Source organism: Branchiostoma lanceolatum, chromosome 8 (genome assembly GCF_035083965.1).
Source record: "Branchiostoma lanceolatum isolate klBraLanc5 chromosome 8, klBraLanc5.hap2, whole genome shotgun sequence".
NCBI lineage: Eukaryota > Metazoa > Chordata > Leptocardii > Amphioxiformes > Branchiostomatidae > Branchiostoma > Branchiostoma lanceolatum.
Window position 1 is genome coordinate 1,724,702 of NC_089729.1, and position 25,726 is coordinate 1,750,427.

Here is a 25,726-nt window from a genome sequence, read left to right on the forward strand (position 1 = left end):
AGTGTCCGGGCTACGGGTGTGACGACAGCAGCCTGCTCTTGAAGGTGTCCAGTGAGGGGCTGTCTACTACGTGGGCGGAGAGGTTGTTCCACTCAAGTATTGTCCTGGCAAAGTAGGCGAATTTCGCAGTGTCACACTTGGGTTGAAGGGTTCTGTACTTATGGGCGTGGTTGGCACGGGTACGTGCGTGTACTGGGGTGAGACGAGTGGGCGGGACAGCAACAAGACCGTTTGTGATCTTGTACATCATAACCAGACGTGCGTCCTGACGTCTAGTCTGGAGTGACGGCCATTTCAGGTCCCGGAGGAGCGCTGTGATGCTGACATCTTGTCGTCTGTAGTTGCTGGTCACGAAGCGGGCAGCACGTCTGTTGACCATCTCCAGTGCATCGATGTCCTTTTGCCGAAAAGGATCCCAGACGAACTTGTGGTGCCTCTTTGGCACCATAAGTTATTAGACAGCCACAAACGTGTCAAGCCTTTGGTATGATGTTCCAACGTGAAAACTAAACCAACCAACTAACCAACCTACCAATCATTTCTTTATTTTCGTTCAAATGCATGCCAGGTATACATAACAAGTCTAGCCCTAATAATTTGAGCGCTTGCCACTGTGCTCTCCTGAGCACCAACAAAATCGTCCGATGTAATCTGTAGCTCTGAATGGTGGGTGCGGTAAGTACTTCATGCAATCTTTCCCAGACGGACTCTCCTTTTGACGCAAATGGTCTCAGAAAGCCTTTACATCCTCGTTAGCTGCTTTATCCTTTCCGCTTCCACCTGCGTGAGTCACTTCATCTTATCTTCATCGATATAATACTGTGATGGTTACGATCTTGGCGCCGGATCAAAAAAGCTCTCAACTCCGGGGGCGATGGGCTCACAGGAATCTGCGTGAAAGCTAGGTGATTGCGCCAACTTAAATGTGGCGTCTCTTTTCAACTAGAGGCAGCGATCAGGTGCGACCGCTGAGAATTCAGGTCTTTGACAGATCACTCAATGAATGATAGATAAGTAGTAATTTTAATTGTGTTTGTTTGTTTTGTGGTCTTTTAATCATACTCTTACATCTCGTTCCCGTAATGAAATCAAGGTTCACACAAACTTAACTCTTGTACAGTCGCTGTATGGTCGCTCATTGATTGTGGTCTAGCGGAAAGGGTATCTTAGACAACTCCTTTCGATTCCAGTAATGCAGCCACTTCTTTTCTATCAAGGCTGAGTGCTGCGGCTCATTCTGACGTCTTCAGGCAATCATAGGATTACGTGTCTGCGCGCTGATATTGCCTAAAAGCATCAAGGCTGGTTACCTTAAAGGCAAATATTCGATCCCGAAAGTCGGATTTTGAAAGTCAATCTATTAAGTCATTTCTATACATGATTAGTTCAAGCAACACTACCACAATGTATATGATGCAAAAAAAATGACGTCGTTTCGATGTGAGAACTGCGCAAGCAATCAGCATTACTTCCATTCACTCGTTTTAATTCAGTCATTCCAACCTCATTTTGCACAGCTCCGGTGGCAGCGATCTTCAAAAGCAGGAGGTTACCATTGGTGTTCTCATCCTGATTTTATCTATGTTGATACTCCATGCCCCATAATGGTACTTATTTGGCACTTTGAACAGTAATGGCTACCTCTACCGAAATGGGACCTCAGCAACATTAGACTAGTACTACCGATTTGGCTCTATGGGTAGATTATACTCACTGAAGTCTCTTTCTGACTAGTAAGTGCCCTATTCCGGTTCTAATAATTCAGCTACGTGTAGCTTTTTTTCCACGAATCACAAACAGGCAAAACACACAATGGGTAGAGAGCCAGATGAATACAAACACACATGTCTATTATAGGTACTTTTCTAATTTTTTTTTTTTTTTTGGTAGTATCCTTCCCCGGCGAATGCTGTCGTCTGGTGTATCATTTTTAAGTTTTGTATGTTAACTATTTTGTTTTGAACTTTGTTACTTCTTTTTATATTCACAGCGCTCTGTTGTCATTTGAATTGTTATTCAGTTCTTTCTCGCTAATCCTACGTTCTTTGTTACACCTTCATTAGTTATTGTAAGCGATGGAAGAAAGCAGATATCTTAGGGCTTTCTGTGCACCACATGGAACACGATGGGAAGATAACACGTCAAGATGATCACACACCTGAGCTAAATCACCTGTCTGACGTCTTATGGGATATCAATTATGGTGAATCTCTATTCAGAAGATTGACGGAGAGAAGAATTAAGGACGACGTATGTACTTAAGTAGGATTGACGTGTTTTACGTACAGTGCGTCAAACGGAGACTGGCGTAATATCATAAGGCTTTTCGTTAAGCCGTCATAATCCCTTAAGGCAGGACGCGTACGCGCCAAGAATGGCAGGTCTCAAATGGAGCTATTAGGCACGGGTGGAGACTTAAAGTGGATTTCACTAGCTTCATCCTGCTCTTTTGTGATTTCTACAGGCGTCTCCCGAGATAGGGAATGTATTTTCTCGGCGATTACACTGTAATGCCGTCGTATGGATGTTTTAGGAGATTACACTCTTTGATTGTGCGATGTGTGTATGAACCACCGAACTTCTGCCTTTCTTAAAAGTAACGAAGCATTGCTGTAGGTTTTTGACAACAAGAGTCTTGATACGTTTCGTCACGTTCAATGATAAAAAAACTTCATATCTGGCGAAAGACGAATGGTCAACTATTCAACGGGCGCAGCTTGTAAATGTCTGAAGGTCACCACTTCGTCTTTAATGCCGTCGTTTGCATGTTTTGCCAGATTGCAATCTTTGATTGTGCGGTGCATGTATGAACCACCTACCCACTGAATGTCTTAAAAAGGAAGGGACTTTACCATTAGTGTAGGTTTTTCCTAGCTCGTCTGACAAAAGGACGTTTAATCTGTTTCGTCCCATACAATGAAAAGAAAACTTCATATCTGGCGAAAGAGGAATGGTCAACTATTCAACGGTTGCAGCTTCTAAAGGTCACTACTTCGTCATTACCCACAGTAGGTTAATTTGTGTGACTATAGAGCAGAAACAAACACGACGAACCCTTTCTTGACCGACATCCTTCAAAGTCCTTCTTACACTATTTGTTCGGAGATATGGTGGATGACGTTCCAGATGCATTTTCAAAGAGAAATAAAGTCGTCTATTCGTCATATCTATCTTCCAAATGTCACACGAGCCAGGTGAGAAGCATGGCGAGCTATCTGACGGGGATTAATTGTTGCGAGTTCGGACTAAAATGTCACCAAGTCTGATACTGTACATCACCCGGAGGCACTTGTCTAGCTTGTGCGACGGCACCAGTCTCCGGGGATACCGCAAGTAACCCAGTTTCTTTCTAAGACGTTGAAATTGGATCAATCACCGTGAATTGGTTCTGTTTGCGTTTGTTTGGAAGTGTTTGATAGATATTTTTACAGTATGCCCTTTTAAAAATTTCTTTGGGTCAGAAGCATGGATGTCCCTGAAGCTCAATTGGTAGCGGCTTCGCAGTTGAGCCTCCTGTTTCCAATTAGTTGGATCCGGGAGACCCCGGATCGAATCCCGGGAAGGGTCTCCTTGTCGGAGCTGCACCGTCTTTCGGATGAGACGAAAAACGGGGGTCCGTGTTCGAGGAGGTGCCTTGAGCGCGTTACAACAGCCTCATTACTCACATGGGTACCTACTGGCTGAAATAATACAACCTGGTGAATGATTCTTATACTTAACATAGCGACATGACAGCGCCAGTCTCCGGCGTTACCGCAAGTAACCCAACTTCAAAGATGTTAAAATCAGATCAGTTACTGTTCATTGTTTTTGTATGCGTTTGTTTGGAATTGCTTGGTAACAGTAATTTTACAACATGCCCTTTGAGATGTTTCAAAACATCACCTACATGTGGATTTGAATGTAATGACCTGTCGCTGGAAATACTAGTAATGACATCCCAGCTCTGCTACATAACAACAACTCTTCTATCGGAGACTACTCTACCTTAGAAAAGACATTTGTTTGTTTGTTGGCACGGCGAGGGCGTGAAAAAATGCATAAATGCTCCCTTATATACAAGGAATACACAACCTGAATCAGCAAATCGATCAAACTTTATTCCAATATAAACGGCGGACAGATTTTTCGCTGTACAATTAACAAGGTAGAAAAACGTCGATATAGTCATTTTTACATTAAGTTACAAAGACAAGTTCATCTTAAAGTTTCCAGAAGAAATTTTCTTATCCTCCCTAAATGTGAAACTTTTCTGCTAAATGTGATTATCAACGTTTACTACGAAAAATACGGAAATTTAAACAAGTTTGTTGACATGTTACTTATCCTGAAAATGAATTATTAGATAGATACAACCGGTCTTCTTTTTCTTCTGAGCATGGAAGTGAAAGCTGATTAGGTATTCTTAGTCCTTTATCAAATAATTTTACCAATTTTGTACATTCTTGCTGATTTTTTGATGCTCCTACCCTACAACTTTGCATGCAATTTCAATAGACACACGCAATATTTACAAGCAGTTTTTCTAGTTGACCCCAATATTATGATGTAACACAAGGGACATATCAGGGGCTTTAGATTATGTCATTGGACATATTCAGATTCGTTGTTATCCAGTTTCCTTTTTTAAGCACAATCATTTTCCAATTTCCCCAAAATGTTTTACAAAATTCTAATAACATATCTCTTGGCATGTTACTATTCCTGAAAAAGATATAACTGGCCTTCTTTTTCTTCTGGCCAAACCATTTTGAAGTTCAACTTGAATTGATATCAATCTTTGAAAAAGCGATTTAGTGCTGGTTAGTAAAAGCACTATCTATATCCAATTTTGCTATTTATTTTCTATTACTTTTCCTTTGTTGTATCGGTTTTCAGTTCATTCAAAGACAGTCATCGATATGAAATTAGCGACCCACGAACATTGGATCTAACTCGAAATGTATTTCACGCATGTTAACAGGGCATATATAGCATCATGGTTTGTAACATTATCTTGCAGATGAAAGGTCTCAATATCATCGTTCAGCCGTATAATGTTAGCGATTAATAACTCATTTATAAGTAATCCTAATCCAGCCGGATCTAAACACGTGGCTCAGTACAATCTAATCAACAAAGTATCACGATTATCTCATTCCAATTGCAAAGGCCAATACTAGTATTGTACAGCCGTACAATCTAGGGAATACATGATACAGTCATGGGTGATGTCAAAGCCGGCCTGATCAAACTCTGCAAGTCATCTGCGTGAGCCTGTTCAAAACACTCTAGTCTAAACAAAGTATGAATACAGTATCATGATTCGTAAATCTATCTTGAAAATCCAAGGTATTAATAGCATCGTACAGCCGTACAACGCAGGCAATAAATGACTTATCTACAAGTGATCACAATCCAGTCTGATTTAGACCTGTTGTTGAAAGGTCAATTCTAGTATTGTACAGCCGTACAATCTTGGAAAAACATGACATAGTCATGATTGATCTCAAATCCAGCTTTATCAAACTAATAATCTTGTCCAAAACGCTCCATCGTCTAGCCTCAATTACAATGTGGTAAATACTACTGTACAGCCGTACAATGTAGGTTAACCACAAGTGGTCTTGAATCCTGTCTGATCTAGACCCGCGTCTCAGCTGTGTGGGCCTGACCAAAACACTCGTTACTCTCATCGCAGTTGCAGTAGTGTAAGGTGTTACGCACTGGAGGCGCGGCCGCCCTAGCCTGTCTAGCGGCCTTGGCAAGCCTCTTCCCCCGCTGCTGTGCCGCTGCGACCCTCCCCCTGCCCTTCTCGCCCATCATGGCGGACGTGGCGCTGACGAACACGCCTGCCGTGAAGCTGAGCAGCAGGTACAGGATGGTGAAGCCGGACGCGAAGAGGAACAGCGGTCCCACCACCTCGCTGGGCGTGGCGAGCACGTCATAGCCGACCTCTCCCCACGGCAGGAACGTCAGGCCGGCTATGGCGAACTTCAGGGACCGGAATGCGTCCACGTACGGGCAGAACAGCAGGTAGCCTGTGGAAACAGAAATGGCAGAAAGTGACGAGTGAGCAAGAATACATTTCCTCCGGACTGAAACTGGGCGATGCCACGTCTTATCCAGAAGTAGGGATACAATGCGCACGGATTTCTGCAAGAGGCTGTGGATGAGAAAGAGACTTTACCACAGATGCATCACCGGTGTTTGGTCATGCTTTAGTTGTTTGCATCGCTTCATCAGGACTGGAACTCGTTCGAAATGAAGTCCACTCTTCGTGGAACGCTGCGAGACATAAAAAGCACAAAGGCACAAAACGCCTAAGAGCAATAGACTAGCAAAACATTAGTTCCAAGGGCTGCGGAATGTCCACCAACTCACCAGATCAACGGAAAGCTGCAAAATAAACTACATGGGTGTGAAAAGTGTTAATGCGCAACTCACGCGCACTTGAATATACGCACAAGTGTGACAGGGCCCAAAGATGTTACTTGTAAGGACTGAGTAACAAGTAGATCAGAAACTCACCGAGCATGCCGTAGCCTGTGACGGTCAGGATGAAGATGACCAGGCTGCCCAACATCTGCATGCGGGTGTGGATGAGGACATCTGGAAAAGAGATGGATACAAATAAGATACAGGATTTCCTTGTGGCATCTTCAATTTATAGGTGGGAATTTAGGCAATGGACTTTCAATAAAGAAAATGTAGGCAGAAATCCGCCGCCATGTTAGAGGAGTAGATAGATTCACGATGGCAACAGGTCATCCGGAGTTCAGGTCATCCAGAATGCACTAGGCATGATTACAACCAAGGAAGAGACGACTGGTGGTTACAAGAAAGGAAGTTGTGAATAATCTGGTGCCCCTTTGATAGAAAGACGGAAAGAACAGGCATCTTGAGGCACAAAGGCATTAAAACAGTCAACATCATTCGCACGGGTCAAATGCCCGCCAACATGGCGGCCACTAACGTACGTCACAGTCACGTGACTTCAGCTACCATATCAGAACTCACCGATATACGTGCGGGCCAAAATGGTGGCCGATAACGTAAGTCACAGTCGCGTGACTACAGCCACCCTATCAGAACTCAACGAGGTACGTGCGGGATAAAATGGCGGCCGCTAACGTACGTCACAGTCACGTGAATACAGCTACCCAATCAGAACTCACCGAGGTACGTGCGGACCCGGACGCTGACCTACGTCATAGTCACGTGACTACAGCCACCCTATCAGGGCTCAGCGAGGTACGTGCGGGCTAAAATGGCGGCCGCTGACCTACGTCATAGTCACGTGACTACAACCACCCTATCAGAACTCACCGAGGTACGTGCGGACCCGGGCGCTGACCCCCATCAGGCTGCAGATCTTCACCAGGTTGAACCAGATCACCATGGCGACGGCGGCGGTCAGCTGGTCGCTCCAGAAGGCGACATCGGACAGGTCCACGAAGCTGCGTCGGTCTGTATGTGAAATATTAGATACATCCATATTAAGATTGAGATATTTCTAAACACTTGCCTCTTTGGACAACATTTCATTCATACTTATTAAAGATGTGATGTAACAAATATGTTGGCATACAGTGTAGACAGCAAACAACGTACCTTTCTTCATTTCTTGCTTGATGAGTGCCTTGGCTCTCCCCGCGAAGGTGTCCTTCATCGCGAGCGCCCCGATGACGTAGAGTGACGTCACGACCGACGCGACTTCCACGATGGTCCAGAGCTGGAGGATGAAGGACCTCCCCTCTTTGCGCGCCTTCTTCACAAGACGGATGATGACGTACAGGAGGCAAGCGAAGAACACCGCCTTGGCCACGAAAATGATGGTGGGGGCCATGCCCAGCGCGGTCAGCGGGAATGTGGCGACTTGGAGGGTCGCGATGGCTCCCGCTGCTGGAGGGAACTCGAAGAGCACGGACACGGTGCTGAACAGGTTGGTACTGACGTGGTACAGCGTCAGATCCAGCACGAGGGCGGCCGTGTACGGGTCGATCCACTGGCTTGCCTTCAGGGCCTTCAGTGCTTCCATCATCTCCGCTTTCATCTCGCCGAGGGAGACGCTGTAGCCCGGTCCGCCGTACGAGCCTCTTTTCCCGTGGATAACTCTACTGAACATTTCGGGCTTCGACCGTTGGAAGGACGCGAGGGACTCACCTGCTACCCCGCTGAAGTATGGCTTCACGCACGTTTGGTTGGAGTGGAGAGCCGGCAGTGAGACGTCACACATGCCTGAGAGAAATACGGAATACCAAAATACATTTTAACAACCCAAAGTATACACACTCCTTTTAATTTCTAATCTGTACTTTATTGTGCCCATTCAATAAAAAGAAATTGTATTTGATGGGCGTATCCATTTATTTATTTATTGTACCTGTGTGAGCCCTGAACTGTCCCAGGCGGACCGGCCCCACACGGTAGGCGCGCATGTTCCTGATGAACACACTGTCCTTCCAGTTCAGCGATTCGCCGTTGTACTGTTGTGTCGGGTACAGCTGACGCGCGAAGTCACCTTCAAGCCAGGGCAGCACGTCCTCATGTGCCTTAACCTGGAACAAACGTGATTGTTCGGTGTATAGATTGCTTTCTCCAACAAAAAATCTCCTGAAAAAAATCTTCCTGAACTATTTCAAACTATGAACATAAGGATAAAGAGGAAGCCACATTAGACCAACGTAGAGAGTGAAGTTTAAGGGAACTTACCGAGTCGGTGCCGTTCATAAATCCAGCTTTGAGCCCTTCGTTGATTGCAGGAGCGGAAGGACTCCACGCCTCATGGACCATCAGCAGGGCAGCAGCGATGATGATGATACCCACCAGGCACCGCCTGCCGTTGTTGCTCAGCTGTAGCCAGTTCTTCCTCTCGGCACGCTGCTGTTTCAGCTGCCCCGTCTCCTCGAGTTCTGACCAGGCGGCCTGGGGCTCGATTGGGAGTGTCTCTGTGGAAAGATGTGAACAGAACGTTAAACAAAGCTAGTTATGGTGTGATGTCAAATCCCCCATGCTGGTTAATTGAACCTGGAAGAGAAAAACCTATGTTGTTTGAGGAGAACCAAACCTGGAGCACGTCCAACTGAAGAACCTACCACACCTTTCGATAAGACTTGGGGTTTGCTGGGTTGCAGGAGAATAAGGACATGCTGCAATGTGTAATACTTGCCATCGACAGGCTGAAGTCTTCCCGCTTCAACATCCTCATCCTTCTCGTCGGTGTCGCTCTTCTTTTTGCGACAACCAAGGAGGATTGAGGTCCCGAAGGCCAAGATAATAGCCTTCAGTATGATCAAAAAGAAAGAAACAAACATACAAATAAACTTCATGAAACTAAATCAATTGACAGTCCCAATATGTAAAATAAGATAAGGTATGCCTAAAGAAAAAAATGGACAACGATGAAATGATATTGAACAAAAGTTTCAAAAATGAACTACACTCTATTTAGGCAAGCACAACGTTTCCCTGTGCATGCTGTTTGTGATTAAGATTAAAACTAGATGATGAGTTTCACCTGAGCCGGTTGGACCACCACCATGGACTGTAGGAAGGCCAGTCCGAACGCTGTGAGCCACTGGACGGACTTGTCTTTGCCCCACTCCACACTGTACAGCAGCAGGAAGAACCCCGAGGCCAGGGTGGTCAGGGCCAGCAGCGCCCAGCCCACGTACAGGAACCAGTACGGCAGCTTCCGGCCAGACGACTTCGGTACACCCTGGGGTGGAGAACAGACATGATAAACGTATGAAGATATCGTAGACAGTCTGCGAACCATCCTTCTTTAGCGTATGTCCATTCCAACTGTTGAGCTCACTGCGTCCATCCATCTAATAGTATCCGTCCTGCCATCCATCTATCCATCCATTTATCTATCTATCCGTCCATCCATCCATCCATCCATTGATTTATCTATCTTTCTATACATCCATCCATCTACCTAGCTATTAATCTATCGATCGATCGACCCATTTTTTAATCCTAATAAAGTATTTATCTATCTATCTATCCATACATCTGCCTATCTAATAATATATCTATTCATCCATCTATCTAGCTATACTTTTCTACCTACTTACCTATCTATATAAATTTATCAATCTATCAATCACATATTTCATTGAAATACTACCCAACGTTGCTGACGAAGATTGAACGATTGAGACTACAGTTTACTTTCACCTTTGGGCGCCATCGGCGGAAGATCTGCACGATGATGAAGTTGACGGGGAAAACCTGCAGAGTGGTCCAAAGGCTCACCAGCAGCGTGTCTGCAGTCAACTGTAGAGAAACAAGGCAAAAGATTGGGGTACTTTTAACAAAGTAAACAACTTCTTTGTTACTTCACACATATAGGTAAGGTACAAAAGGTTTAAGTGATGTACAAGGTTGGCACGAAAGCTCTTTCATGTTATTTGATAGTGTTAAGCAGAGATATATTTCAAACACAAGGAAATCATGATCGGATTTGCGTAATTCTCAGGGAGTCACTCAATTGTGACGGGTGGCGATATCATATTCCATCCATCGAAGACTCGTCGCTTACGTCATGTGTCCGTTGGACCACGTGTTCAGACCATTCGGGTCAGATTCAAGATTCGTTTACATTCTTTATTTTTGATGTCCATTGTGCTTGGTGTAAGTGTAAGTAAGTTTATCCCTACCATAGTGAGAGAAAACAAAGGAACACGTACCTCGATGGACCCAATGGTGAGCACGACGGTGGATGTCCCCTGCTCGGACCCCCGGAACCACATGGCGCTGGTGATCATCTTACAGAACAGGAGGCAAATGCAGCACGACAGGCGCTACAATAGGGGGAAATACAGTAATCATTATACATGGCTATATAGTGTATCTATTGATAGAAAACCTCTTACCCAGTGTCATTTAAGTGTGACATGTATGTACATGTTTGTGAAATCATTAGACGATAATTTGAACATATAGCTTATAGTCCCCTTGTTCTCTCCCCAAAACAGATTGCATGGATATTCATCCAAATACGATAGACTCTCTCTGCATGATAATGTCATTTTTGTCACAAGAAAGATTTTCTAAACTCACAAACTTAATGTTACAAGTGCTGAAACATTCTGCGTTCAAGAAAAAAAGGTGTGCCCCTGCCCAATATCCCCCCATACTCATTTAATTTGGCTTGGTAGGCTGCGAATACCTTGCCCTAACCTTAACCCTGACCCTGCTAGCTGGTCTCTCTACGCACGCGCACTACCCCAGGGAGAAAAATTTGGCGGAACAAGATTTTGGCGCGACACCGGACGCACCTGCACGCGGGTGAAGTAGCTCCTTGGGCGTGACGTCACCACGGACATCCAGACGTGCCCGTCCTTGAACTTCTCGCGCAGCTTCAGACTGAAGCGCTGCCCCAGGGAGACGTCCGTCTCCTCTGTGGGGGGCATGGTCCGCACGAGACGGCCGTCTCCGTGCTCCACCCCCATCCAGCCGTTACACACGAACTGGGTCCTAAAGAACACAATACAGAAAGTCTGTTAGCAGCGGTCCAAGTGGTGGGTGCTGCAGCATAAATCATTACAGGCAGGCTGCGTTCTGCTCAAAACATTACAAACGGTCTCTCAGCAGTAACCTAAGTGGTGATGCCAACAACCAATGTCATTACAGACAAGCTGTGAAAAATGTGTTTTTACAGACATGAGTTTGGAGCCTATGGCTGTTTTCATAATTTTGTTAGAAAGGAAAAGGTATGCTTTCTTGTCAGAATTCCGAGAAGCTTGTACCGAGAATTTCAATACATTGGAAAAATGCATGATCATAATGCTGAAACAAAGGAATAACATGAAGATGGTGCAGTTTTAACAGTTGAAGCTGAAGAACAAAGTGGAGGATGATGGTGGTACATATGGCAGAAACTTCCATACTACGATGGGTCTCTGAGTAACGACCATCATCCAGTAGATTCAACAACTTACAATTCCTATCCAATCAATGCAAAAAGATAATACAAAATCAAGGGTACTTCTTGTTTATCTGCAGATCTGTGACCTCCACCCTCTCCAGGAACCAGGAGGCATGGCGACCCACCCCGGAGTTGTCGTGCCACACGGTCAGGCTGGTCAGGCAGCCCAGCTGCTCCGGGGTGGTCAGCAGGAAGGTGTTCACGCCTCCGGTCTGGAAGGTCTGCAAAATAGAATATCCATCATTCATTGAGTCAAAGAGACTAGAAAAAAAGAGGAAAACAGAACATTGGCTTTACGTATGCGTGTATGCACGTGTGTGTGTGTATGTGCGTATGTATGTGTGTGTGTGTGTGTGTGTGTGTGTCAAGTGTGTTTGTGTGTGTGTATTTGTGTGTGTGTGTATTTGTGTGTGTATGTATGTGTGTTTGTGTGTGTCAAGTGTGTGTGTGTGTGTGTGCGTGTGTGTGTGTGTGTGTGTGTGTGTGCGTGTGTGTTTGTGTGTGTGTGTGATTGTAACACTAACCATGTCATCCTGCTGAAACTCCCTCGGACCCGTGCTGCCCAAGGCTCCGTTCAACACGAAGGCGACCTTTGACCTAGTCCCTGCTCCCCAGTCGTGCCCGGTGTCCACCCTTATCAGGTACCGGTAGGGGTGGCTCTCCCGGTTGCCGTGCACGTTCTTGACACTCCACTGATACAAAAAGAAGACTTAGATTTCAGACCAAGCACACTTGGATATCGAATATTACCTTCAGGTCTTGAATGATAGCCGGAGAGGGACTAAACTTGCTCTGCTCTACTGTGGGCGAGTTTGAAGATATACTAAAAAGAACAGACAGCCATAAAATCTGCTGTAGTAAGGCCCAACAAGTACGAAGCGCAGAAAGAGCGGCACCAGGCGATTTACGCAGTGTACCAGGCAGTACTAGGCAATTCATCAGGTTCTCCAAGAAGCAAGGTATGCTCAACAAAGACAAGACACAGTGGACTCAAACTATGAAAGACTGATTGTTACTACTAATGCATGGATAATGATTAGCGATGAGCATTCGGAAAGCATAAAACAATCTTCACCAATCACGACATACCTTCTGCGCATCTATCTTGTCGTTCCTGCGAGCGGGATAGAGCATGACGAAGTACATCCCCATCAACACCACCATGGTGGTCCACACAGCGTAGTTGTTGACCAGATCCACGAACCTCTTGAAGACAGTTTTGAAGTTGATCCTGTTGGGTTCGGTCTCCGAGGAGGTTCCGAAGCTGGTCAGGTGATCACACATGCACACCGTGCGGGGCAGGGTTGATGCCGGGCTCACCTGGAAAAGAAAAAAAAGCGTGTCAGTAGCTGCAAGATGAGACATTGTTGGTTTAATCGTTAGTCTAATGACTTCTTCTTTGGATCAATTATTAGTGACTTCTCTATGTGACTCAAGGGAGAGATAACAGTTAAGATTCAAATTTGCACACTGTTTGGATATTGCCGTTTTTGTTGATTACGTAGGCAAATGTTGTTGGGAGCACGGAGGCAAAGAGAAAACAATACTTCGAATTTATCTTCAAAAATGGCAATGACCAAATGCCTGCTATGGAGTCTAAATCAGGAGGTTTCACTTTGGAATCCCGGCTGTTTTCGCTCCCCTGCGTTACATACTACTTGTAAGGGACAGTCCTTAGGACATTCCGAAAAGCGGAAAACATTCCACATAACTACACCGGTATGCCGGCACATACCAGTCATTAAAAGAACAACAAGAACATTTTGTGATCTCAAATTGGATAGAAGGCTTTTACATTTCCAGGTCAAATACAAGTTGGTTTCATGCCAGTTGTTTTTATTACCCGACAACCGTCTCCTTTCCACGAGCCCAGCTCCACGTCTATCCCGGGGTCCCAGAACACGCAGTTCAGCCGCACGATATCCACCGTGTAGGGGCACCCCGATGCTGGACAGTCTGTACGAACAGGAAAACGGAACATAGCGGTTATAACCATGCCATATCAAGAGATAGATAAATACATCTGCTGCAATATTCATGCATTACTTAATAGTGTGTACACCATGACCAGCCGAATGATCAGTGTGTATCATCCTGTATGATTCCTAATTAACAATTACTTTAAATCTGTACCTTAATTCCAGGTATAGAATAACCACAATTGTTGCACATCTTTTAAATTATTTTGAGATGACAATTTTAAGAAAACGCATATCAAACATTTCCAGCACCAACATATGAGATACAATATATCAAAAGCCGGGGATTACAAATAATCGCAACTGCTATCAATTAGATACATTTTGTATAACAAATTCCGGCGACACTAGCTCGCTCGTAAATCATTGCAACGTTCACAGAACCCATGACGTCACTCACCGTCCACCTGCAGCCCTATTGTGTAGTCCTCTGTACCGTTGTCCACTGCCGGGTCCGGCTGCAGTATGGTGTAGGTGGTGTGGACATCGTCGTCGTAAGGCGGCACAGTCTTAGCGACGAAGTCATCCCAGCTGAACTCCTTCCTGTTTGTAAAGGGATAGATCTTACAGTTGATTACATGAACGGGTCCAAATATCCCTTCACAGTCTTGTTTCTAAAACTATCACTTCTGTGTCTTAAATGATACACACGACGTAGCAAGATACTATAACGTCAAAAATGTTGCCAATTTGAGACGACCTCACTTATGTTGCAATTTCACAGAAGAAACTATTGAGTGACCGTCGAACGTTACAGATTTGACGTGTCTTTCAACGGTCGCTCCGTGAGCGCTCATTGATGTCCAAGACCCTCCAATGATCTCTCAATGGTGTTTCATTGATCTGAATGATCATTCAATGATGCCAATAATGGAACCAATAATCTCGTAGTGATATTGTTTTGATAGCAATGATTTTTTAGTCATCTCCAAGGTCTTCAAATGATCTCTCCATTATTTTTCTATGAGCTCAATGATGATTTTGTCGCTCATCAGTTGCACAATGACCGTCCTGTAAAAATTGGACCTTACTTGAAGTCATAGTCCGTCTCGTTCGGGAAGTCCCCCAGCTTGCCGTACATCACGGCGGCCGGGTAGGGGGCCACCAGGCTGACAGCCACTCCGTAGGTCTGGTTCCTCCTGGCGCGGAAGGTGCGGAACACCATGGTGTCGTTAGGGAACGGCGAGTACCTCACCAGGCGGGGGGTGGCGAACAGGTCCGGGTCGTTCTTCAACACCACGGTGATGTCTTCCGGCAGGTCCTGAAGAAAAAGACTGTTAATATTGCCTCCATCAAGTTGTCATTATTTCTCTTATGTAAGTTTGTTTGCATGCTGGTTTGCTTGTAAGGAAGATAATCAAATAGGTCTTGGAAAAATATTGTGTACATGGTTAAGTCTTGTCCTTTCAAAAGTACAAACTGTCACAGTCTTGTTTCTCTTGGGACGTGATTTTGATACGTACAGTATGTTTTTGTTAGTCTCCAAGCAGACCTACGGGTTGCAAAGACCGTATCCAACGTGCAGAAAAAAAACTCCTTCTGCCAGTTGATTAAGGTCTTTGCAACCCGTAGGTCTGCTTGGATACTATGTTTTTGTATCCTTTGTTGTAAACACAATTTTGTCATGACTTTGTGGATTTGTGATGCCTTCAAAAGTTGGTAATTGATGAATAGATGTCTTGGTGATGTATATTTCTTTGTCCTTATCAGTTACCTGATGTAACAAAAGCAAGTTGCTTAAATCATGTTAACAGAACAGCACCTTGACTCTGAGGGTTCCTCTCCCTGGTTGTTTCAGCTCGATGTCCACCACCGACGACTTGACGTCTTTTGCGGAGTCGTCCCACACGAACGGGTTACGGGCATATCCAACAACCTGTTATACAACAAAGGGATCGTTACAAATTACCGGATTCTGTTCAGGGCTTTTGTACATCATATTAGGAAACAAACAGAGTCACAAAAAGTGATCAGGATCAGTTGATGAAATGACACCATACGATAAGACATCTTGAAATGATTGAAATATAAGCAGATCTAGCAGTTACATTGGACCTAATTTTAGCCCTTTAAGCATGCGCTATATGCCCTTGCAGTCTAAAAAAAATGCTATCTGCATCTTCCTCTCCTCGTTTTATCACGATCTACACTTTTCACCTTTAGTAAACAAGTACTAGTAAACGCCTCCTAGTAAACGCCAACTAATTGGAACCAGGAGCTCAACTGTGAGGCTGCTACCACTTGAGCTACAGGAACATCCCTATCTAGCTTAAGACGCAGTTGAAATCCTTGCCTTCATGTCTGCATCTTCAGCAACCCCTCCCTCGTGCAGGGCGTGCGGACCCGGGAACGTCACTCCTCCCGCATGCGCAGAGACTGCTGCCCCTCCCAGCCCTCCTCCTGACGTCTTCTCCAGCACCATCTGGACAGCCTTAGAGCCGAGCTCGACCCGTCCGGGGCTGCCCTTGCTGTCCAGCAGAGTGTCAGCGATGCTGTCTAGGTTCTTCTTCAATGCCTGGGTCGTTTCTCGTTGCTGCGTGTAAAAGAAAGCATAATTTAGGACGGTGCAGATGGTGATAGAAAATGGTCAATTCCTATGCAAAGAATCTGGTCATTAAAGAAAAATGATCCAACGTCTAAGATATTACGGGATTGACTGTTCTCTATCCAAGTATGGTATATAAAAGAAGAATCTTACATAGGCCCACTGTCGCTCCAGTTTCTCCCGGTGTTTTTCCTTCATCTGCTGACGAAACTCCTCCCGTTTCCGCGGAGGCAGCCTGTCCAGCGCTGCGGCGTCCTCCTCGTCTTCCGGGACTGCTTCCGAGCCTCCCGCCTCCATCAGGGCAGCCACGGTGTCCACCACAGCTGCAGGGAAACAACAACATGTCCATTATGTGTCTTTGTCATATTTCATCTAAATCTTACGTCCTCTGTAAACCGATGCAATGGCCTATTGGGTAGAGTGTTCGCCTTGCATACGGTAGGTCGTGAGTTCGAACCCCGGCCGGGTCATACCAAAGACTCTAAAAATGGTACATACTGCCTTTTCTGCTTAGCACTCAGCATTTGGGAAAAAGTATGGAAGTTAAACACACATCGCTACCAGCGGACTAGCCCCCTGCTGTAGTGACTTGCATACATGTGTGGCCCACGTGCTACAGAAATGGAGATGGGCGCCACCCCAACGCATCTGATCAAGATGTATGTGACACTTTAACTTTTTACGTCCTCCCTTATGCCCTTATATTTCATCTGAATCTTACGTCCTCCCTTATGCCCTAAATGAAAATCGGTTCTAGTGAATGAACAGAGGTTCAAACAAACAGGCAAGCTGACAAACAACTGATTCCTTTTAAACGCAAGCAGTTCTATTGACGTGCGCAAAGATACCTGCTGCCTTGGGTGAGAGTTCTTCCATGCTGGCCCCTCCACGAACAGCTTGCTTGATGGAGTCCGTCATGGCTCCCACCACGTAACCTCCCTCCGCCTGAAACAATAAATGATCTGTGGTCAAAAGGACGTAAATGTACCCGTGAGTTATGACGATACAATGTGTGACTGCCATGTGAGAACTTGTTTAGTCTGCCGGGTATACTTGTGCGCCACATTGGCAGAGATAGAGGGAATAAGTCCAGACCTAACTCTTTATGACGATGATGACTTCAGCAGTATTGCAATTGGAATCATTTCATCAGTTTGATAAGGAGGAGTCACGTCTGCCTGGAATGGGGAAATGTAGATTGTGATGAGTCGAGAGGAAGAAGAAGAGTGACGTTACTGACAACATCATTACCTGGGCATCCAAAGGCAGTTTTCCGCACAGGGTGATGACGTCACTGGTTATCATCGCCATCGTCTCAGTGGCATCCTCGGCTGCAGGTGCGCGAGACAGTCTGGCGAGGGCTGCCATGGCCTCCGTGCAGGTTGCCGAGTCGACCTGTAACAGGCGGAAAACAGGCGAGTCGTTTTTAAGTGTTTTAAGGAGGTGTAAGAGTATATAAACTACGTCTTTAAAAACACACATTGCATAACTAAGGAAGTTGCAAACGCGTTGCCAGCAAGGTCAGAAAAGACCGAGTCTAGAATCAAACCTAAACCAAACAAAGCAAGTCGATTTGCAGTGTCTCACCGTTCCGTCCACGGGGGAAGAACCTCCCTCGCCCCGTTTCTTGTGCGGAATGAGCTGATCCAGTAAGCTCCCAGGATCGTCCTTGTCGTACTGCAGGTCAGTGATGGTGTTTATGGTTCCATCGTGCCGAGGGCTGCTGTCATTCGCTCCAGGCGTTGCCTGCAGATAGATTCAAAGAAAAAGTTTTGTTAAAAAATTTAATCATTATCGACTTTGTCGTTGCTGAATATTACAAGTTGCATAGAACCAACGGACAAATTTTTGTCTTTCTCGTGAAGACCAAGGTAAATGACCTGACATACGTGTGAAAGGAAAGTCGCGGTTGGCTTGGAGAAGAGGCCTGTGGTTGTCCCCTCTGCACCTGAGGAGGGAAATAAAGGAATCAGCATCATTTGCCTGAGAGCTGAGTGCACCTTATAATGCTGTCCAGACACTTGGCCAAGCAGTCGGCGAAAGAGTATACCAAAACCACCCAAAAGACCCTCGCAGATGGTCACGAGTCTTCTGCTAAAGGCTTGATGCTTTGATTGGTTTTCGTGGCAGGTGCAGGTAGCGTAAGATGTGATTTTCATCCTTACATCGTCGCGTAAAAGAGAACGGTATGATCGTAAGTTACCGATGGCATCCCCCTGCTGAGTTGTAGCAGTTGTCTTGAAGGCAGTGCTGGTGGTGGAAGGAGCAGCAGACGATGTGGGCATGTCGGTGCTGGCAGGAGAATGAGTCGGCAGGGCGGTGGACTCTGCCGCGGGTGTTGCCGTCGTGCTCTTTACTGTTGTAGTAGGACTTGCAGGTGTGGTGGTTGGTACGATCTCTGAGGTTAATGTGTAATGGTACATGGAATTTAATCTCCAAGCAGATCCACGCCGGGCGCGAAAATCGTAGTATGCTAGCCAGAGAAGGTCCAGTCAGCCAGAGAGGGTTCATCGGCTGATGAACCCTCTCTGGCTGACTGGACCTTCTCTGGCTAGCATACTACGATTTTCGCGCCCGGCGTGGATCTGCTTGGAGATTACATGGAATTAGCAAACAGGCAAAGGACATAACGAAAGTAAGTATGAACAAAGAGGCCTAACACAACCTACACTTTTCTGCACATGTAAGTTGCTGCTTACTTATTTTTTTACATATTCTTTTCACGTGACGTCATTGTTTATGATTGTTGAACATGGCAGCCAGCGCCGTGTTGGTAGGTGGGATGGATTCAAAATGGCAGTCGGTCATTTGCATAGACTGCGATTATGAGTAGGATATCATTCATAGTGTAGTGCTCACTGAATACTTTGAGGTAGAAAGCAGCTCGAGCGAGTTATTTTAGAAAGTTTCCTATTCTTTCTGAAGTAATCCTAATGTTAGTGTGTTACCTGCGCATGATGTACCGTTCACAAGTTGACTTCGCATTGGCATTTGGAAGGTTTCATCATAATAAAGTGAATGAAAACATTAGATTTGTTATCATGTCAGCTTGTTATATTTACCTGTGCATGTTGTACCGTTCCCTGTAAACCCCTCCAGACAGACACAGTGGTACGACCCTTCTCCGTTCACGCAGAAGGCGTGCTCAGGACACGTATGTTTACCAGAGCATTCATCCACATCTGTTGACAGGAAGGCAGAAATATCAGTGTTATGTTTCCTGGTCTCTCCTCAAGACTCGTTTCGTTTCCCATGCACAAATATTGCTGTATTTCAACCTATTTTTTATGTTCAACGCCATACAACGTGAATAGCAAGGTTCTTTTATTCACAACCAAGCCTTTTACAAGAGCCGACGTTTCGACGACTGTCAGTCATCTTCATCAGGGCAATACTGATTAGTTCACAGTGCACTGAAGCTAGGTTACTGCTATTGAACGTGTTAATATGAATTGTAACGTGTAATTGAATATTTGAATCAAAACAGTCAGATGATCGACATGTTTGTGTGAGAATCCGGTTCTAATTCACTTCTACTCAATTATCTCTTATCAATCACATAGACGCGGTTACTTTTTAACAATGTTGTTTAAGATATTGTCACCTTTACAGCCACCTGTCCCCATTTTGAAGCCTGGTGAACACTTGCAGTCGACGCTCCCGTTCAAGTTGACACATTCAGCGTTATTGCCACAGATTCCTGGGCTCACTTCGCACTCGTTTACATCTGTGTGAACGGTTTGATTGAAACATTTCAGACCCTTGCACTGTTGTGTTTCAGGTTGGCTAAGTCTTATCATTGTTTCTTGTCACTGTTGACCTTTTTTTCGGTTACCTTTTATCTACATTTAATTTCTACAACAGGTGATATCTTACATATAATCCATTTATAACGACTATTCGATTATCATTGATATTACCTGGGACAAACTGATGTACATGTAACTTGTCAAATCTTTATGTGGCCTGATCGAGGGCCTAACCAAATATAGTATCCAATTAAATCAATCATCGGTCCGTCTAATCTGTAAAAGTTGTCACTCACCATCACAAGTCAGGCCATCCCCGTTAAGTGTGTAGCCGCTGTGACAAGAACACAGGAACGCGCCATGAGTGTTGGAGCAGGTTTGCACACAACCTCCATTGCCCTTCGCGCATTCGTCTATGTCTGTCGTCGATAAGAAGGCAAAATTACAGTTAGCTTCATACATGTACACAATCCCCTAGGAAGGCTAAAGTTAAGGACTGGTTGTGCTGGCTATCCTGTAATGTATGTTATAAGAGCTCTTTGGTACGCAGATAAGCAGCTTTATTCTGTATCATATCTACCTATGTTTAAAAGAAAACTACACTCAACCTATTTCTGACCTCCACAACCACGTTTATCTGCCATGAGCTTGATCCCTGTGTGCAATTGAAACGGTATGTATATCGCCATGTATATAAGATGGTATCATGGTTTGTTTTAATCAGGTGTGTACTTATGTTAAATAGTGGGAAAGAGACTTCTACACACGAATGCTTAGTGTATGTACAAAAAGGACAATTCAACTTCCCACCTTCGCAGCCATGCCCATCCTCCATTAATGAGAAGCCCTTTCGGCAGATACACCTGTGGCCGCTCTGAGTGTGGATACACACATGGGCACACCCACCGTTTCCTGTTGCACATTCATCATTACCTGCACAGTTAAGGCATACATTAGATTACATACGTTTCAAATATAAGAGGCTGTGTATCCCGTTTGAACCCAGTAAGGTCTCAAATGACGAGACACGCTTTCTGACTGATGCAGCCGATCGTGGTGATCGATACTGGTCAAGTGAAAAGTTTTGCATGAGTACGAGTGACGTTTGGATAGACTTGTTTTACAACAAACTGTAATACTCTTATGATGTCCGTAATATGTGTCGGTAATTATGTCTGTAATTGTAATATTGTAAACCAGAGCGCAATTCAGGCAAAACTGTCAAAAAAATTTGATACACTTTTACTTAAGTGCACGTGCTTTTAAAGGTTCTATATGATACATGCATTTTTATGGAGAGTGAAGAAAAAGTCATTAGTGCCACGCAAGTACTTACCGACTGAGCCTGCACACACGGTGTACACAATCCTGTCTCCGCTCCCGTCTGAGAGAAAGGCTGCTGTTGTGTTGAACAGACTCCAGTGACTCTCGCGTATCCCACGTTGGCAGGAGCTGGTGGCACAGTTGAGAAAGCCGAAACTCCTGCCCGCTGTAGCCCCGGCTGAGAAAGCCAAGTTCGCCACCTCAGCTACACGGGCGGCAGCGCCCCAGGCGAGCACGTTGTTGATGTAAGGGTCAGAGTTGTACTCAGTCACGCACCTGGAAACACAACAACATTTTTTGACGTCGTGTATTATACAGCGTATCGCGCGCGAAATCTGGCCTTACCATTGGTTCTTCAGGATACTCTAATACTGGTCTTTGTTTACTGTTACCATCTGTTGGTACAAGGGATTTTTTCTTGATGGACAAAATACCTTACAGGTTTCAATTTCTAATTACATGTCTTTCAAAATCAACATTTGCATTCGATGTGATGACAGTTCGCCTTGTATTGTATTGTAATAGGTGTAATAAAGTATCATGGATATCAATCTTTTCAAAGCTAGTATCATTAAATTTCTTGAGTATCTTGTCAAAGGTAAACAATAGGACTGTCATTCTATCAACATGCATTTCAATCTATGATATTCTACGTAGTATCAATGATACTTTCACGCTCTGTAAATTTGCTCTTATAGAAGCTCCGACCAGCCCAGATCAGAAGACATGGATTTAGTACATGTTATGGAACCAACCGGATTCTGCCGGCGCTGCGTTCATCGGTACCCGGTTGGACTGCGTTCTCCCCACAGCCTGTTGGTCTTCTTCCGTACTTTGCACAGAGATTTCGGTAGTCCGCGCACCAGTTCAGGGTGACAGACTGACCGTTAGCCGGCAGCCGCGCCTTGATGACCAAGAAATCCACTTTTCTATACTGCTGGTTTGCAGTACGGAGGACCTCAAATGCGTGGTTTGCTGATGGGACCAATAGAATTTAAGATTTAAATTCTAAAGGAAAAGAAAGATTGGAATGAAATTTACGCCTTTCCATTTTACGTTGTTACGCTCTCGATATGCAAAATATTAAATACGTTTGATAAGGTTGTAGGTTTTTGTGTTGGAAACAGTTGAAGCATAGACACCCGTGTGTGGCGTAATCAGCAGGTTTGTTGAGATTATTATGCTCCTATAGCTTGCACTATAATTTATAGTGTCTTGACTATTCCAAACACCCTGATTTTCGTCAGTAAGATACTTTTGTCAAACATAAAGATAGCGTTGCTCAAAATGTCACAAATAGATTGTAATAATGTTTACAGTGTAGCTTTGGGGTATGATTGAGTATAAACCTGTATGTTAGCCTTGAAGCTGAAAAATCGTTGTCAAAAACCCACGTAAAGTATTTTGTTACCAAGTATGCATATGATGCCATTTATTCGAACCTTACGTAGTATTGATAAAGAGAAGTGCGAAGAAGTTATTGCTTCGCGCGAGATGGCTTTTCTCTGTCAGACGTGCGAGGTCCCGAGCGCAGTGAATTCTGGGACCTGGCGAGCGGGCTGCAGCTGTCCCCATTCCACAAGACGATGGTCGCGCTGCGACCTAATTGGATTTGCGTAACCCTTGACTTGATATTTTGTATATCATGCAACATGTTATGTATGGCTGAAAGACAGCAAAACAATGAAATTCGTTGAGTAATTCGCTTGGCATCAGCGAGGTTGCCGTCGTAGTAGAATGGGGGAGTCACTGGCGCAATACCCAAGGATTAGATACAAAGGTACATTCCTGAACCGTTCTACTTCGAACTACAGCTAGACGTCTGTATATGAAAAAAACATAGCTTGTGTGCAGCATGATGACACTATTGCCCGGATTGACGTCTTTCTCTTGGAATATCGTGCAAAGTATAAAACAATGACTGGAAGGAAAACAAGACACACAAAGCGTAAAAAATATGAGATTCGGTCGCTAATCAGTCGCCGCCTTAGTGGAATAGCTACGCGGTGTATAAAAAACATAGGTTGTGTGCATCCTAATGAAACTATTCCCCAGATTTCCACTGAAGTTTGCTAATAAAGTCTGTTGGTGTTAGGAACAATGGCATACCTTTCTGGCAGACGTAGTACTTTGACTCCGAGCAAACATGGTCGTTCCACTTGTAGCTCCACTGTGGACGGATTTCCACGCAGTGGTCGTTATCGTTGTTGCCTGATCTATTAGGAGCCAAGAGCACGTAGTTGTAGTCTCCCGGCGACAGGACACTGTCATCGGCCCATGCGAACTCCTCCTTAAATGTGAAAAGCAAAGTTTTATTTACAAGATGTATGGGACTTGAACCAACAGGACTAATAACGATAACCCTCTGCACAGAGCTGCTAGGGAGAGCAGTGCTGCTGATGATGTCAGATGCATATGGAATGTGGATGACACTGGAGGGTTGTTTTGTTGCGGCTTCTGCGGATGGAATGGCCTGCGAAGCCAACATCGGGCGCAACAGGACACTACAAAGCCTTGACCTTACATGGAAACTGATAAGACTGCACGTCTACCTACACGATAAGGGACGACGAAAGACACAAAGTCGAAGCAAGGTATTGCATGAATGCAGCTATCACATGCGAATATACATATGTCTTGGGAAACTTTGGGAAGCCCATGCAAAGCATGATATGTTATTAAGTTAATATTACTATTAGCAAATCCATGACCACAAATATCCTTACAAAATAAATGTTAAGAACAAACAAAATATTCTTATTTATGTGCTTTTAATGTGAGTTGGTGCAATGTTGATACTTTATAAGGTTACGTGCTACGACCTAAACGTCATATTTGTTATCGCCTTCGTTTTAACCTTTGTTATATTCGCAACATAGTTTGATATCAATCAAACGATAGGTCAGTGAACCCAAGTACTAGAATATAAAAAAATGATAAACTAATGCGCAGTTCTTTGATTAGAATAAGGTACTAACTGTACCGCTACGATACGGCACTTACATGTGAAGCAAGGTCGTCCAAACCAATCCAGGTTTCGGCCTGGGACTCATCTTTGATTCTGTTGACGATGAAGTTGTCCAATGCGGCTGTTTTGATGACGACCAAGTGAGCATCTTCCGCCTGGCAGATTTCCCGCGCGATTGCGTACGTCTTTCTCTCGTCTGAGAACCTTAAGCACGTTCCATTGAAGTGTAGGTACCCGGCCGGGCAAAGCGTTGCATCTAAATACATATAGAGAAAGGAAAAGTATGCCTCTTATTAGTTATGCGAGGTAAACATTCAAATAATCCTTCGTGTTAGGCACCTGGTTGTGACTAACATAATATATTCTTTATCGAACATTAAACTTTAAGGAATTCAGACTTATAAATTAATTAATGTATTAACTGTTCTCAGACTCATTTCACGTTCGTAGTGTATGTAGCCTGCTATGGTTGTTGTCAGGAATGGTCATGCAAAATGTACAACTCCGTTTATTCTGCTACAATGTTTTTAAAACCAAGCCAGAAACTATCTTTCCATTTCCGGGGAAGGGTAAATACTCGCGACGGTCCTGAACTTCGGCAGTATGTGCCTCTGATCGTGGGCAACCATTACACAGACTAACCAAGGATAAGAAGTGAGCAGAGTCTTACCAGTACATGTTGGTGCTCTTCCACTCCAGCTCCCGTCGGCCCGACAGGTAACTGTGGCAGCGCCGACCAGGTTGTACCCTGTGTCGCACGTGAAGGTGACCGTGTCTCCGTAGGTGTTGGAGCCGCCTACGGAGCCGCCTGCGGAGCCGCTTACGGAGACGCTCACCTCGCCGTTTGTTGGAGCCGTCATTGAGGAGCACTGTACAGCTATTTGCAGATACAGAAAATGTTTGTTTCTTTGTTTGTTTGAACCGTTGTTTATTCGTGAGAAGCTCAAATCGGCCTACAGGCCGCTTTCATTGAGGTCATGAGGTAAGAGGGAAGGGTCGTGCAGAGTATATACAATGTCCTAAGATATTCTAATACAGATGTTTACAACAATAGTGGTTGACCTGGTGATGAATTAACGGTTGGAATTTACAAACTGAGATACCATAGGTACAAATGTGGAAAAAATAACAATGCACCAGTTCCCTACCTTGACAGCCATGGCCATCTTCCGTTAGCGCAAAGCCCGGTAGGCAGGAACAGTTGTAATCTCCCCCCGGGAGTTTGTTCCGGATCTGGGCACATCC

At 44.8% G+C, this 25,726-nt stretch overlaps 3 protein-coding genes across 3 annotated transcripts; all 3 read right to left on the bottom strand.

The window, feature by feature from the left end:
• Nucleotides 1-10: 10 nt before the first annotated feature.
• On the bottom strand, nt 11-448 carry LOC136440477 (uncharacterized). Its single transcript, XM_066436524.1, has one exon. It carries the CDS (start codon nt 446-448, stop codon nt 11-13), a length of 438 nt encoding a protein of 145 aa, XP_066292621.1.
• Nucleotides 449-4,079: 3,631 nt separating this feature from the next.
• On the bottom strand, nt 4,080-8,936 carry LOC136441016 (polycystin-2-like). The gene is made up of 6 exons (XM_066437244.1): nt 8,695-8,936; nt 8,366-8,540; nt 7,594-8,220; nt 7,309-7,449; nt 6,511-6,591; nt 4,080-6,020 (listed from the first exon to the last, which is right to left on the bottom strand). The coding sequence occupies exons 1-6, from the start codon at nt 8,773-8,775 to the stop codon at nt 5,623-5,625; spliced, it is 1,503 nt and encodes a 500-aa protein (XP_066293341.1). The 5' UTR covers nt 8,776-8,936; the 3' UTR covers nt 4,080-5,622.
• Nucleotides 8,937-8,993: 57 nt separating this feature from the next.
• On the bottom strand, nt 8,994-25,341 carry LOC136440478 (uncharacterized). Its single transcript, XM_066436525.1, has 28 exons — nt 25,152-25,341; nt 24,517-24,737; nt 23,623-23,803; nt 22,269-22,488; nt 21,527-21,789; nt 21,001-21,123; nt 20,487-20,609; nt 20,046-20,168; nt 19,504-19,623; nt 18,645-18,839; nt 18,331-18,389; nt 18,029-18,187; nt 17,693-17,836; nt 17,290-17,386; nt 16,595-16,764; nt 16,190-16,429; nt 15,659-15,772; nt 14,928-15,157; nt 14,297-14,439; nt 13,761-13,873; nt 13,007-13,237; nt 12,442-12,609; nt 11,978-12,138; nt 11,268-11,466; nt 10,677-10,790; nt 10,165-10,263; nt 9,500-9,700; nt 8,994-9,263 (listed from the first exon to the last, which is right to left on the bottom strand). The coding sequence occupies exons 1-28, from the start codon at nt 25,339-25,341 to the stop codon at nt 9,000-9,002; spliced, it is 4,665 nt and encodes a 1,554-aa protein (XP_066292622.1). The 3' UTR covers nt 8,994-8,999.
• Nucleotides 25,342-25,726: the final 385 nt, after the last annotated feature.

Coding starts and splice junctions, on each gene's coding strand:
- LOC136440477 (XM_066436524.1), bottom strand. CDS start 448: ATGGTGCCAAAGAGGCACCACAAGTTCGTCTGGGATCCTTTTCGGCAA.
- LOC136441016 (XM_066437244.1), bottom strand. CDS start 8,775: ATGGTCCATGAGGCGTGGAGTCCTTCCGCTCCTGCAATCAACGAAGGG. Junction 8,541..8,694: donor TTATGAACGGCACCGACTCG/GTAAGTTCCCTT, acceptor CGTTTGTTCCAG/GTTAAGGCACATGAGGACGT. Junction 6,021..6,510: donor CACAGGCTACGGCATGCTCG/GTGAGTTTCTGA, acceptor CTGTTTCCACAG/GCTACCTGCTGTTCTGCCCG.
- LOC136440478 (XM_066436525.1), bottom strand. CDS start 25,341: ATGACGGCTCCAACAAACGGCGAGGTGAGCGTCTCCGTAAGCGGCTCC. Junction 18,840..19,503: donor GAACGGTACAACATGCACAG/GTAAATATAACA, acceptor CATTAACCTCAG/AGATCGTACCAACCACCACA. Junction 15,773..16,189: donor CTGAAGATGCAGACATGAAG/GCAAGGATTTCA, acceptor GTTGTATAACAG/GTTGTTGGATATGCCCGTAA.